Genomic DNA, 15677 nt, shown 5'->3' with positions numbered 1-15677 from the left:
TATTCGGCCCCCTTGAACTTTGCGACCTTTTGCCACATTTCAGGCTTCAAACGTAAAGATATGAAACTGTAATTTTTTGTGAAGAATCAACAACAAGTGGGACACAATCATGAAGTGGAACGAAATTTATTGGATATTTCAAACTTTTTTAACAAATAAAAAACTGAAAAATTGGGCGTGCAAAATTATTCAGCCCCTTTACTTTCAGTGCAGCAAACTCTCTCCAGAAGTTCAGTGAGGATCTCTGAATGATCCAATGTTGACCTAAATGACTAATGATGATAAATAGAATCCACCTGTGTGTAATCAAGTCTCCGTATAAATGCACCTGCACTGTGATAGTCTCAGAGGTCCGTTTAAAGCGCAGAGAGCATCATGAAGAACAAGGAACACACCAGGCAGGTCCGAGATACTGTTGTGGAGAAGTTTAAAGCCGGATTTGGATACAAAAAGATTTCCCAAGCTTTAAACATCCCAAGGAGCACTGTGCAAGCGATAATATTGAAATGGAAGGAGTATCAGACCACTGCAAATCTACCAAGACCTGGCCGTCCCTCTAAACTTTCAGCTCATACAAGGAGAAGACTGATCAGAGATGCAGCCAAGAGGCCCATGATCACTCTGGATGAACTGCAGAGATCTACAGCTGAGGTGGGAGACTCTGTCCATAGGACAACAATCAGTCGTATACTGCACAAATCTGGCCTTTATGGAAGAGTGGCAAGAAGAAAGCCATTTCTTAAAGATACCCATAAAAAGTGTCGTTTACAGTTTGCCACAAGCCACCTGGGAGACACACCAAACATGTGGAAGAAGGTGCTCTGGTCAGATGAAACCAAAATCGAACTTTTTGGCAACAATGCAAAACGTTATGTTTGGCGTAAAAGCAACACAGCTCATCACCCTGAACACACCATCCCCACTGTCAAACATGGTGGTGGCAGCATCATGGTTTGGGCCTGCTTTTCTTCATCAGGGACAGGGAAGATGGTTAAAATTGATGGGAAGATGGATGGAGCCAAATACAGGACCATTCTGGAAGAAAACCTGATGGAGTCTGCAAAAGACCTGAGACTGGGACGGAGATTTGTCTTCCAACAAGACAATGATCCAAAACATAAAGCAAAATCTACAATGGAATGGTTCACAAATAAACATATCCAGGTGTTAGAATGGCCAAGTCAAAGTCCAGACCTGAATCCAATCGAGAATCTGTGGAAAGAACTGAAAACTGCTGTTCACAAATGCTCTCCATCCAACCTCACTGAGCTCGAGCTGTTTTGCAAGGAGGAATGGGCAAAAATTTCAGTCTCTCGGTGTGCAAAACTGATAGAGACATACCCCAAGCGACTTACAGCTGTAATCGCAGCAAAAGGTGGCGCTACAAAGTATTAACTTAAGGGGGCTGAATAATTTTGCACGCCCAATTTTTCAGTTTTTTATTTGTTAAAAAAGTTTGAAATATCCAATAAATTTCGTTCCACTTCATGATTGTGTCCCACTTGTTATTGATTCTTCACAAAAAATTACAGTTTCATATCTTTATGTTTGAAGCCTGAAATGTGGCAAAAGGTCGCAAAGTTCAAGGGGGCCGAATACTTTCGCAAGGCACTGTATATATAATATTCTTTGCAAAAAAAACTTTGTTAATGCATCAATTAGGGTTGATATTAAGTGGCAAAAGTAGGCAAATGCGATGTTAGGGTTTTTAACCCTAATTCTGCAAGGCAACACAAGCAACCACAACAATCCTCAGTTAAGATGAACAACATAAGAACATAAGAACATAAGAAAGTTTACAAATGAAAGGAGGCCATTCAGCCCATCTTGCTCGTTTGGTTGTTAGTAGCTTATTGATCCCAGAATCTCATCAAGCAGCTTCTTGAAGGATCCCAGGGTGTCAGCTTCAACAACATTACTGGGGAGTTGGTTCCAGACCCTTGCAATTCTCTGTGTAAAAAAAGTACCTCCTATTTTCTGTTCTGAATGCCCCTTTATCAAATCTCCATTTGTGACCCCTGGGTCGACATTGTCAATACCTTTTAGGATTTTGAATGCTTGAATCAGATCACCGCGTAGTCTTCTTTGTTCAAGACTGAATAGATTCAATTCTTTTAGCCTGTCTGGATACGACATGCCTTTTAAACCTGGGATAATTCTGGTCACTCTTCTTTGCACTCTTTCTAGAGCAGCAATATTCTTTTTGTAACGATCAACTCTCTTTTAAATACTGAATTTTGACCATCTGTTAGTAATATTCAAAGTTGATGGAATTTTGTGAGGCGGAAGACTCTGACACATTCAGCTTGTTCGATGTGGAATATATATATATATATATATATATATATATATATATATATATATATATATATATATATATATATATATATATTAGCTCAAAGAGCCAGCTGCCCAATGTTTCGATATGTTGTACATATCTTTCTCAAAGCATGTGTTTGAATTATGACAACTACTTGTTATTGTTTATATTCAGATCCATGATTTATTCTTACATGATGTAATGGTGTTCTATATATTGTGGCATCATTTTTTCTTCTATCTTTGAATCTGTATTCATTCTAATTAACATTAGTTTATATAAACTTATATTTATATTATCATGCAATGCTGGCTCTACGGATCAGTCTTGATTTGGACTCCCCAGCACATCAGCATGCACAACTTTTGAATGAATTTTGTTTAAATGTTATATATTTATTAGAGTTAATTAGTTCATTCTTTTCTGTTGAGTCCCGCTGGCATAATCGTGTTCAGTCTATTTATCCATTTACTTTCTTTTATTCTTCTATATGTCGCATTGTCTAATTTGAGCTGTTCTAATACTACAAACTTGACATCATTTATGTCATGTCCTTGACTGGTGAAGTGCTGTACTTTTTATTTTTTTATTTCTAATTAATGTGGTTCTGAATTATTTAATATAAAGTCTCTCCAACATATTTGATTTCATCACATTTTCACAGGCTATTCCATAAACAACATTGCTATTTTTACAGTAGGTATTAGTTTTTAGTGGATATGTGGTGTTCTTATTTTTAATTTTATTTTTTACTTTTGTCCATGTATTTACACACTTTACACGTACTATTGCGAGTTATTATTATTCTGTTATGTTTACTGTGAACTAAAATATCACCTAAATTAGCTTCTCTTTTGAATGCTACAACTGGGGCCTTAATGAATATTTTTTTCAATTTTTCTGAATTATGTAGAATCCACAAGTGTTTCCAAACTATCTTAGAAATGTTAGGCAAAAGTTTAAAGTAAATAGCTTTAAGTTTAGTTGCTTTACAATAATACCTCAATACCTGATTGTCTGAATTTGTAATCAATAATTGATTATTGGTACACTTGTTAGCCCTTTCAAATACCGTAACTACTAGTGATAAACTGCGGTTCTGTTGAGTGTGTGGGGAAACAGGGACCCCAGGAGGCGTGGTAGGGTTAAGAGAGCGGCGAGAGGGGAGGGGAGGGGGGAGTGGGGGTAGATAATAGCGACCCCTCGCTTCTAAATATAGCACTACACCCACTTTAAAATGTATACATGACACAACGTTCTGTAGATAGCGTGGGTTGATTCTATGGTAGTATAACTGATCTATATAATGTCAGTGGCTTCAATTGAACTATAATTTAAATTTGTGTGTTTTAGTTTTATATTAATTGTACATTGTCTACAGTGAAACACTTTTATATTTAGGTGATAATGCAATGGTTTGTAAAGACTTGATGCTACAGAACTTCAAAAACAAGAAACTTGGCTTGCTTATCGGACAGAAAGGGTTCAGACACACAGCAGATAAAGAACATTCTTATTTGCACAAAGTTCCTAAAGTGAAAGGAATTTGACAGCTCTTGATCTGAACTTTCTTTTTTCTCCGGTCTCTCGTGGTTAGTTTGCAGAGTGCAGCATGTATTAACTGTTTAATTTGATAGTGTGTTTCTCATTAAGACTGAAATGCTGCATCTCATTGTCAGCATTGCCCTGGCGGGGCAGCAGCACACACACAGTTTCATTGAAACGCATTTTTTTAAATCTTCTTACAGATCCCAAACCTTCAAGACCTCCTTCACCACTAGTCACTGGATGTATGGAGTGAAAGCATATATTTAGGAAAAGTCAGGAAAGCACAGCTCTGTATCTTAAAAAGATGCACCGCAAATTAAATTGAAATTCCAAAAACAGTCAAAATGAACATCTTGGTCATTCTAGTGTTAAAATTCATTTGAACAATACACTTGAAACAGGAAATACTACATCTTGTCGTTTTTGTGATTTTTTTTTTTTTTTTACAGATCAAGAATCCTCAAGCCTCCCCTCCACTCTGATCTCTCAAGGTAAGTGCAGTTTTGTGGCAAAGTGGTTTGCAGTGCGCAGGTGTAGAGGTGATGCAGTGCTCAAGACAAGGACAAACAACAAAGAACTGGTGAAATGGTGGTTTATTTATAATCCAAAGTCTGGTGTCAATAGTGAAGACTAATGAGAACTGGCAATACACAACGATCGATGTGTATTGCTCAGTTAAATCAGTCCCGAAACAATAAACATGGTATTTAACCACACACAATAAACACAAACACAGTCACAAGTCCAAAGTGAGTACTGTAGTGCTCGTGGCGTTGTGTGGGTTTAGTGCTGGCCTGTAGTGACAGCTCCGGATCGTGTTAGCCGTCTAATAACAACAAACAAGTAGGTTTTAGACAAGACAAAACAAACAAAACACTCACGATAACAATACGTGTCTCCTTCCAGTTCAGCATTTAACCATACAAAGGAACAGATCACCTCGCTACATCCCCTTATGTAGATCCCCTTGGTTAGAAATTGCAACCGTTTCTCCTCCAATCTGCGGTTGCCACATCGCTTCCCTTCCAGGTTGATGACTTGGTGTACCGTAGCTCCGCCCCCTTTCTAGATGGCTGACTTCCACCTAACCCTGGGAATTAATTGTCAGGCCATCCAGTCCAGGGCACTCTGTTCCCTTTACACAGCGCCCTCACAGGTCGGGAGGGAGATGTATCACCAAGAATCATTTTGTCTCTGTCACAAGTTTGTAGAGTGCAGTTTGTTTTAACTGTTTCATTTAGTGGTGAGTTTCTCATTCAGACTGAAGTGCTGCATTGTGTTGTCAGCATTGCCCTGGTGGGGAAGCAGCATACTCACAGTCTGGTAGAAAGTTTTTTTTTTTCTATCTTCTCCTTCAACACCAGTCGCTAGAGGTATGGAGTGGAATCAGTTCAGTGTGATTTATAACTAGGCTTACTACTTTTTGATATATTTCGGATTTGACTGAAATAAATTTATATACAATAAACGTTGGTAAAATCACTCACTATTTTTTTTATTTTCTTACAAAAAATAATCATTAAGAAATCCTCTCTAGTTTATGTGGTTTTTATACTTGTTCTTTGTCCTGTCTCCGTTCCGCTCTGAATGGCTGGAGGTCGCTGTCAGTCATCTCAGTGGTCCGTTAGTACTGTAGTTTAACCCTATTCTGACAGATCTCGTTGACTGAAGCAGTGCTAGAATGCTCTCATTTCTTTAAATGACTGTCAATTATCAAGACCTGCACCAACTGTGCACTTTAATTTGCCAGCTACAGCGCCTGTCATTCAAAGCGCCTACTTTGAAATTAGTGGGTTACGGTGTAGGTAAGCTTTTGCTTTAGGTATACCGTGACAGTTACTAGTTTGATTTGAAAATGGAGTGCAAGAGAAAAACACTTAATGAATATTGTGCACAATACCCTGGCCGACGGCTGAAGTCTCCGCGGCAGGACGAAGCGGGCCCGTCTGCCTTGCCTAAAAGTCTGTGTAATACACTTTTTTATATGTTGCGTTTTCTATGGTTTATTTGAGAGATTTTTTTAATTGTTGATAATCATGGTTTTGTTGCATGTTGAACATGATATGGTAAAGGGAATTCGCTAAATGAGACGTTTTTCAATGACATAAAAAATATATATATGTCGATTTCACCCATTCTCTGCTTGAATTGAAAAATAAAAACGGTAAATTCTTTCTAAAATAAACGTCGATATTAATTGTCAATTTGGCCAAGAAAATAAATATTGAATTGTAGCAAGCCTCTTTATAAACCACAGCTGCAATGTGTCTGTTATAAATTACTGTGGCAAAGTGCCCGCCCCTGTGTGTATTTTGTGTGTTATGTGTTGTATGTATGGTGCGTATGTTAATGTTGGTGTATAGATTGGTACACGGGATATAAACGGGTCTGTGTTTCACGTGTATTTAAAAAGTGTAGATTTGTATTTAGGCACGAGGAGGGCACAAATCACTTCACGTGCTGGTTAAATGTAATATGTGAGCACGGGGTTGCACGTAATGAATTCACGTGCTGGGATTCAAGTGAATAATTAATTAGTAATTGAATCCCAGCACAAACAGTATAAATAGGCACATTTTTAGTCACTCGGGGGTTAGGTGTTCAGAGAGTGGAGAACGGGTGAGAGAGAAGGAGTAAAATCGTAAGAAATATAATAAGTGTTTTTTGTTTGTACTCACCGTGTTTGTTCGTCTGTCCTGCACCGTCTGTTTAGTGTTTTGTCGTTTTGTATGTCTGTTTATTTTGGCATGTAGTGCCGTGTCCTGTTTTGTTTTGTCTGTTCAAACCTTTTATTTGTTAATAAACGCTGAGTGCAGCCATTGCACTCAGCTTATCACAACAACCGTCTGTGTTTGAATTCCTTTCTGGTCTGACGCAACCCACTCTGGCCGTCTTTGTGACACGTGGTGTCATCTTGGGATAGCCGCGCCTCCAAGCGTCAGACCAGGAGGGGTTTTGTTTAAAAAAAAAAATATATATATATAATGGCAGAAGATGCCACAAAATGGCGGGACTGGTTCCTGGAGAATGCTGGGCTGGAGGCCCAGTCTCTGCCCATAGTCGTCCGGGCCCTGTGGATGATGGACAGTGAGAGATGGGAGGCCTATCAGCAGGAACACACCCCAAACACCTTGGAGGAAGGTGTGGAGTTTCTCCTCAGCTACCTGGAGGCAACGATAAATGGAACAGCAGCCCAGGTAGCAGGACCACCAGCAGAGGAGTACCTGCTGTCCCCATCTCCACCAGCAGAGGGTGAATGCCTGCTGGTTTTGCCTCCACAGCCCAAGCGGGAGGCAGAGACAGATAAAGAGGTGAAGGACAGGGAGGAGGAGTGCCGCCTAAGGGCCAGGCATCCACGGCAATGTAACAAGCCATCGCCGGGGTGCCTCCTCTGCGACCAGGATCACCTGTTCGCCCACTGTCCCTTCCGCAGTTATGGGGAGGAGCCTGAGCCTCCACAGCCCAAGCGGGAGGAGCCTGAGCGTCCACAGCCCAAGCGAGAGGAGCCTGAGCGTCCACAGCCCAAGCGGGAGGAGCCTGAACGTCCTACGCCTGAGTGGAAGGAGCCCGAACGTCCTACGCCTGAGTGGGAGGAGCCCGAACGTCCTACGCCTGAGTGGGAGGAGCCCGAACGTCCTACGCCTGAGTGGGGGGAGCCCGAACGTCCACAGCCCAAGAGGGGGGAGTCGGTGCGTCCACAGCCCAAAAGGGAGGAGTCGGTGCGTCCACAGCCCAAAAGGGAGGAGTTGGTGCGTCCACAGCCCAAAAGGGAGGAGTCGGTGCGTCCACAGCCCAAAGGGAGGCAAGTCGGGGCTTCCACAGCCCTGGGACCCAAGCCACCAGCAGAGGGAAAATGCCTGCTGGTTCAGCCCCAGGAGCCGGAAGGGGAGGAGTTACAGGCTCAACCCCCTGAAAATTTTTGGGGGGGAGAGGGGCAGGAGGCTGGTGTCCCCCAGCAGCCTCTATTCATGCTGCTGAGGGCAGCGCGGCGCGCACCAGCCCAACCGCCAGGAGCAGAGGAGCTGGAGCAGCCTCTGCCTCCACCACCGCCAGGAGCAGAGGAGCTGGAGCTGCCTCTGCCTCCACCACCGCCAGGAGCAGAGGAGCTGGAGCTGCCTCTGCCTCCACCACCGCCAGGAGCAGAGGAGCTGGAGCTGCCTCTGCCTCCACCACCACCAGGAGCAGAGGAGCTGGAGCTGCCTCTGCCTCCGCCACCGCCAGGAGCAGAGGAGCTGGAGCTGCCTCTGCCTCCACCACCGCCAGGAGCAGAGGAGCTGGAGCTGCCTCTGCCTCCACCACCGCCAGGAGCAGAGGAGCTGGAGCTGCCTCTGCTTCAGTCACCACCAGGAACAGAGGAGCTGGAGCTGCCTCTGCTTCCGCCACCGCCCGGAGCAGAGGAGCAGGAGCTGCCTCTGCTGCCCGTACCTCCACAGGGAGTACGGTGGCCGGAGCCCCAGAAAGGGGAGCTGCCGGCCACGAAGAAGGGGGACGAGGTCTGGAGACCACTTTCCCCAGCAGCAGTTTCGCTGCAGGAGTTCTTGTGGCCGGAGCCCCACAGGAGGGAGCTGCCGGCTACGAAGAAGGGGGAGGTCGGGGGACCACCTGCCCCCGCAGCTTTTTCGCTGCAGGACGGGACCAGCATGCTGTCAGCCGTGCCACTACCGGCAGGGGAGCTGACAGCATTTCCAGCCATGGGCCCACTGAAGCCTCCCTTCCCAGCCCGAGACTTTGGCCTGGACTGCTGGGTATTTAAGGGGGGAGGTGGCCGTTGAGGGGGGGGGTATATGTGGCAAAGTGCCCGCCCCTGTGTGTATTTTGTGTGTTTTGTGTTGTATCTACGGTGCGTATGTTAATGTTGGTGTATAGATTGGTACACGGGATATAAACGGGTCTGTGTTTCACGTGTATTTAAAAAGTGTAGATTTGTATTTAGGCACGAGGAGGGCACAAATCACTTCACGTGCCTGTTAAATGTAATATGTGAGCACGGGGTTGCACGTAATGAATTCACGTGCTGGGATTCAAGTGAATAATTAATTAGTAATTGAATCCCAGGACAAACAGTATAAATAGGCACATTTTTAGTCACTCGGGGGTTAGGTGTTCAGAGAGTGGAGAACGGGTGAGAGAGAAGGAGTAAAATCGTAAGAAATATAATAAGTGTTTTTTGTTTGTACTCACCGTGTTTGTTCGTCTGTCCTGCACCGTCTGTTTAGTGTTTAGTCGTTTTGTATGTCTGTTTATTTTGGCGCAAGTGCCGTGTCCTGTTTTTGTGCTGTTTTCAAACCTTTTATTTGTTAATAAACGCTGAGTGCAGCCATTGCACTCAGCTCATCATCACCACCGTCTCTGTCTGTGTATTCCTTTCTGGTCTGACGCCACCCACTCTGGCCGTCTTTGTGACAAGTACTCAATTATTTTATTAATTATTTTATTTATTATTATTTTATTTCTCTTACAGATCCAAACCCTTCACACTCACCTTCAGCACAATTTTTTAACTTATTTATTTACTTTATTTTACTTATTTATTCATTATTTTATTTGATTGATTTCCTTCAGATCCAAACCCCTCTGACCTGCCTTCTACACCGGCCTCTAAAGGTATGGACTGGAATCAGTTCAGTGTGATTTATAACCCACAGCAGCAATATGGCTTTGTTATAAAGTACTCAATTATTGTATTTATTATTATTATTTTATTTCTCTTACAAATCCAAACCCTTCACACCCACCTTCCGCACACTTTTTTTTTTTTTTAACTTATTTACTGATTTCATTACAGATCCAAACCCCTCTGACCTGCCTTCTACACCGGCCTCTAAAGGTATGGACTGGAATCAGTTCAGTGTGATTCATAATGCACAGCAGGAATCTGGCTTTGTTAGAAACTTTCTTTTTTCTTTTTCATTTTACAGAAGCAGAACCCTCAAGCCTCCCCTCCACTCTGATCTCTCAAGGTAAGTGCAGTTTTGTGGCAAAGTGGTTTGCAGTGCGCAGGTGTAGAGGTGATGCAGTGCTCAAGACAAGGACAAACAACAAAGAACTGGTGAAATGGTGGTTTATTTATAATCCAAAGTCTGGTGTCAATAATGAAGACTAATGAGAACTGACAATACACAACGATCGATGTGTATTGCTCAGTTAAATCCACGGGGTTCAGTCCCGAAACAATAAACATGGTATTTAACCACACACAATAAACACAAACACAGTCACAAGTCCAAAGTGAGTACTGTAGTGCTCGTGGCGTTGTCTGGGTTTAGTGCTGGCCTGTAGTGACAGCTCCGGATAGTGTTAGCCGTCTAATAACAACAAACAAGCAGGTTTTAGACAAGACAAAACAAACAAAACACTCACGATAACAATACGTGTCTCCTTCCAGTTCAGCATTTAACCATACAAAGGAACAGATCACCTCGCTACATCCCCTTATGTAGATCCCCTTGGTTAGAAATTGCAACCGTTTCTCCTCCAATCTGCGGTTGCCACATCGCTTCCCTTCCAGGTTGATGACTTGGTGTACCGTAGCTCCGCCCCCTTTCTAGATGGCTGACTTCCACCTAACCCTGGGAATTAATTGTCAGGCCATCCAGTCCAGGGCACTCTGTTCCCTTTACACAGCGCCCTCACAGGTCGGGAGGGAGATGTATCACCAAGAATCATTTTGTCTCTGTCACAAGTTTGTAGAGTGCAGTTTGTTTTAACTGTTTCATTGAATGGTGAGTTTCTCATTCAGACTGAAGTGCTGCATTGTGTTGTCAGCATTGCCCTGGTGGGGCAGGGGCACAGTTTGGTAGAACGTTTTTTTTTTTTCTATCTTCTCCTTCAACACCAGTCGCTAGAGGTATGGAGTGGAATCAGTTCAGTGTGATTTATAACTAGGCTTACTAATTTTTGATATATTTCGGATTTGACTGAAATAAATTTATATACAATAAACGTTGGTAAAACCACTTGCTATTTTTTTAAATTTTCTTACAAAAGATAATCATTAACAAATCCTCTTAGTTTATGTAGTCTTTATATTTGCTCTCTGTCCTGTCTCCGTTCCGCTCTGAATGGCTGGAGGTCGCTGTCAGTCATCTCAGTGGCCAGCTACAGCGCCTGTCATTCAAAGCGCCTACTTTGAAATTAGTGGGTTACGATGTAGGTAAGCTTTTGCTTTAGGTATACCGTGACAGTTACTAGTTTGATTTGAAAATGGAGTGCAAGAGAAAAACACTTAATGAATATTGTGCACAATACCCTGGCCGACGGCTGAAGTCTCTGCGGCAGGAAGAAGCGGGCCCGTCTGCCTTGCCTAAAAGTCTTTGTAATACACTTTTTTATATGTTGCGTTTTCTATGGTTTATTTGAGAGATTTTTTTAATTGTTGATAATCATGGTTTTGTTGCATGTTGAACATGATATGGTAAAGGGAATTCGCTAAATAAGACGTTTTTCAATGACATAAAAAATCTTTTTTTTTTTAAAGCATAAATGTCAATTTCACCCATTCTCTGCTTGAATTGAAAAATAAAAACGGTAAATTCTTTCCAAAATGAACGTCGATATTAATTGTCAATTTGGCCAAGAAAATAAATATTGAATCGTAGCAAGCCTCTTTATTAACCACAGCTGCAATGTGTCTGTTATAAAGTACTCAGTTATTTTATTAATTATTTTATTTATTATTATTTTATTTCTCTTACAGATCCAAACCCTTCACACTCACCTTCAGCACAATTTTTTAACTTATTTATTTACTTTATTTTACTTATTTATTCATTATTTTATTTGATTGATTTCCTTCAGATCCAAACCCCTCTGACCTGCCTTCTACACCAGCCTCTAAAGGTATGGACTGGAATCAGTTCAGTGTGATTTATAACCCACAGCAGCAATATGGCTTTGTTATAAAGTACTCAATTATTGTATTTATTTATTGTCAGCATTGCCCTGGCGGGGCAGCAGCACACATACAGTTTCATTGAATCACATCTTCTTACAGATCCCAAACCTTCAAGGCCTCCTTCAACACCAGTCACTAAAGGTATGGACTGGAATCAGTTCAGTGTGATTTATAACCCACAGCAGCAATATGGCTTTGTTATAAAGTACTCAATTATTGTATTTATTTATTGTCAGCATTGCCCTGGCGGGGCAGCAGCACACATACAGTTTCATTGAATCACATCTTCTTACAGATCCCAAACCTTCAAGGCCTCCTTCAACACCAGTCACTAGAGGTATGGACTGGAATCAGTTCAGTGTGATTTATAACCCACAGCAGCAATGTGGTTTTGTTATAAAGTCCTCAATTATTTTATTTATTATTATTATTTTATTTCTCTTACAAATCCGAACCCTTCACACCCACCTTCCGCACTTTTTTTTTTTTTTACTTATTTATTGATTTCATTAATTTATGTTACTTTTTTATTCGTTTATTTTATTTTATTGATTTAATTACAGATCCAAACCCCTCTGACCTGCCTTCTACACCAGCCTCTAAAGGTATGGACTGGAATCAGTTTGAATAACAACCCATTGCAGGAATCTGGCTTTGTTATGAATTACTCTTGAAAGTTTTCTTTATTTTGTGATCCTGAACACTTAGACCCCTCATCCACTCTGCTCTCTCATGGTGTGTAGAGCTGTATGAGAGTTGTGTGCAACTATTCAGCAACACTCGTCCCTCAACAATGCAGCTGTGTTGACCCAAAATTCCCATCAAGAAAAGGACTGAGCAGAACTGGTGACAGTAATCAGGGTTTATCTGTAGTTCAATGATAACCAAGCAAAATAAGCATTTCTGATCACCATATAAAACACTAAAGAAATGCTGCTACACTGAAATTATTTGGCTCCTCATAGGCAACAGTAGCATGTGCTTATTATTGCATGACTCTTAATCTTATCACTGTATTGCACAATGATAAGTCCTGACAGAAGAGAAAACTGTCTGTATTATTATTATTTATTTCTTAGCAGACGCCCTTATCCAGGGCGACTTACAATTGTTACAAGATATCACATTATACATTATTTCACATTATACAGATATCACATTATTTTTACATACAATTACCCATTTATACAGTTGGGTTTATACTGGAGCAATCTAGGTAATGTACCTTGCTCAAGGGTACAACAGCAGTGTTCCCCACTGGGCAATGAACCCACAACCCTCTGGTCAAGAGTCCAGAGCCCTAACCACTACTCCACACTGCAGCCCCTATGTATGTTTTAAGACCTGACTTATACAAGGTCCTGTTGTTTTATATTGTGTGTATATAATGTGTGTGTGAACTCTTCTGTTTGTCTGCACAGATCACATGGCAATCGGAAGGGTCAAACTTACTGCACCAAAAGGAATGAATCTTGAAGACCCCAAAGTGAGCGAAGCCATTTTAGAGCAGGTAGGTGACATTCAGAAATACAAACTGAGAATTTCCTGTGCACAGGACTTTGTGTCAAACTAATTAGCTGATCTCATTTTCATAAGACCGTTGAAGGCATTGCCCGAATCGTTTGACTCTGCTTTGGTTACAGTAGATAGATCGATAGATATATAGGTAGATACATTGATGCTGCGTTCTTTGATGTCTTTCTTGTGGTTGCTGTTTCAGATTCGGGAGTACCTCTCCAAGAATTTTCCGATGGAAGGCGTTAAGATGCGCTGGAGAAAACAAGACGGAGAGATTTTCCACAAGGATGAGGAAGAGGAGGAGACGTCCTCCGAGCCGTGAGATACCATTGCCGGCAGCGGGGTTCGGGGCATTTTGCCATTGGTCTCTATTATAAACATGCCAAACTTCTTAAATTTTGTTAAAAAAGTGATTTGATTTCTTAATATTTTATTTCTTTGGTGGATAGTATCAGGGAAAATTGATTCAGGGTGGGAATAAGGTTTAATCAGGGCTTTTGAGTGTGTGTTTAATTTTATATTAGTAACTACAACGAAACTGTCAATAAAATCAGGTTTATTGAGGGTGTGTTTGTTGTTTCAATTTTCTGTGTATTTTTATATGATAATTCATATATATATATATATATATATATATATATATATATATATATTAGTTATTTGTGCAATCGAGTGATGCAGGCTATTTCACTCAATGTTTTTTCTTCTTTATGCAAGTCAAGGTTGTTATAATAGTAGAACACACTAGTGGAGGCTTTGAGTAAATTGTTGATGCTCATAATGCATCAGAGTAGAAAATTGCAACATGGCTAAGACTTTTGCTTCAGTTGAGCTATCATTTAAATTAGGTGTATTTCAGGTGTTTTAGTTTTATATTAATTTTACATTATCTACTGGTGTGCAACAGTTTTTATATTTAAGTAATGGTGAGTTTTCATTTGATAACATTTCCAATATATATTACGTTAGTTACTAGAGCAACTCTGTTGTTTTATTAAAGCTTTTGAGTGTGTGTTTTAATTTTATATTAAAGTGACTACAACCGTTTATTTCAACCTTTGAAAAATATATCCAGCGTGATTACAATCTAAGTAGGCCACTTTCTCCATTTCATAGCAGCAGTCATATTGATTATGAATGACAGACAAGGGTCAGGCATACAGCAGATGAAGAATATTCTTACTTGCACATGATCCTAACATGAAAGGAGTTTGACAGCTCTTGATCTGAGCCTCTGGCGAAGTTCTGAGCAGGAGCTGCAAGGGAGTCTGGGTAAGCTAGACTAGTTGCCCTAGTGCAGGGGTCAGTAACATTGACCCTTCCAGTCCAGGTCTTTGTTCCAACCATGTCCTTAATCACTACCTGGATGAATGGCCCTCCAGGACTGGAGTTGTCTATCACAATGGAAGCAATCCTGCAGCACAGTTTAAGAGTGGTGGCGCCCCCTGTGGGCTTTATAATCAGCCTGTATTTAAAAAGAAACACCAGCATGTAGAGTGAAAGGACTGCTGTTTATTAACCCAATGTTACATGACAGGAAACTGATCAAGAATGATCTATAAAACTCTACATTAGCCAAATTAACTGAAGATCTTGCTTTATAAATCAAACCTGTTGGACAAACACTTGACATGATAATGTATTGAAAGAGAGTTATACAATATTGTGTTTATAATGAAAAACATACAAAATGCTTAAAAACTTGTTCTGGTTACTTTGTATGAATATGAATAGATAGTTCCCTGGATAAAGAAACTAGGCATTTCTCACTGTTCATATTCTGTATTTCTGAATGTATTTTTGATTAATTATTTCAATAAAGTTTTAGTCTCAATCTCTGGTTTCTCTGACTTCTCTCTATCAATGGATCACTTTTTATATACAGTTTTCATAAGAAACAGTCACAAGACAAAGTGACGGGCAATATAGGGGTTTGAGTAACAGGAGCATCTACCACCCAGGCAAAGAGAGTCAGACAGACCACAATGACTTACAGGAACGCAACTCTGTGACATAACCCATACGAGAGGGGTACAGCTACTTGAGAAGAGCAGTGACTTGGTTTTTAATGTTATAGCTTGAAGCCGCACTAGGGCCCAGCTCTGAGTCCATTTTTTTTTTCTGATCCCACTTTACTGACTAAACGTCAACCTTGTGTTCATCCATGAAAACCTTTTCATTTTTATACCATTTATATCATTTTATTGGTAAAAGTAAAACATAAATAAATAAATAAACAAATAAATACATAAACGGATACATTGACATTTATTTATTTATTTATTTATTTATTTATTTATCTTGATATGTATTTATTTATTTTTCACTAATCATATAAACACTGCCGTTTAATACTGTATGAAACGGAAAAAAAAAATTCAACAGTTCTTGTTCAAT

General features: G+C 40.8%; 1 protein-coding gene across 5 annotated transcripts in view; it reads left to right on the top strand.

The window, feature by feature from the left end:
• Positions 1-14195, top strand: part of LOC131709110 (putative C-type lectin domain family 20 member A) — a 33016-nt gene extending 18821 nt beyond the window's left edge. Inside the window, exons 5-14 of one of the 5 annotated variants that reach the window (XM_059011036.1) lie at positions 4318-4359; positions 9431-9472; positions 9654-9695; positions 9787-9828; positions 11666-11707; positions 11862-11903; positions 12058-12099; positions 12326-12367; positions 13184-13272; positions 13483-14195. In XM_059011036.1, the coding sequence (XP_058867019.1) occupies positions 4318-4359; positions 9431-9472; positions 9654-9695; positions 9787-9828; positions 11666-11707; positions 11862-11903; positions 12058-12099; positions 12326-12367; positions 13184-13272; positions 13483-13602 (545 nt within the window). In that variant the 3' untranslated portion in view covers positions 13603-14195. The remainder of the gene's footprint in view (positions 1-4317; positions 4360-9430; positions 9473-9653; positions 9696-9786; positions 9829-11665; positions 11708-11861; positions 11904-12057; positions 12100-12325; positions 12368-13183; positions 13273-13482) is intronic. The other 4 variants (XM_059011037.1, XM_059011038.1, XM_059011039.1 and 1 more) reach the window with 4 other exon arrangements.
• Positions 14196-15677: the final 1482 nt, after the last annotated feature.

This window comes from Acipenser ruthenus, chromosome 41, assembly GCF_902713425.1.
Source record: "Acipenser ruthenus chromosome 41, fAciRut3.2 maternal haplotype, whole genome shotgun sequence".
NCBI classification, from domain to species: domain Eukaryota; kingdom Metazoa; phylum Chordata; class Actinopteri; order Acipenseriformes; family Acipenseridae; genus Acipenser; species Acipenser ruthenus.
The sequence above is the reverse complement of the archived record's forward strand: the minus strand, read 5'-3'. Positions and strand labels throughout refer to the sequence as shown.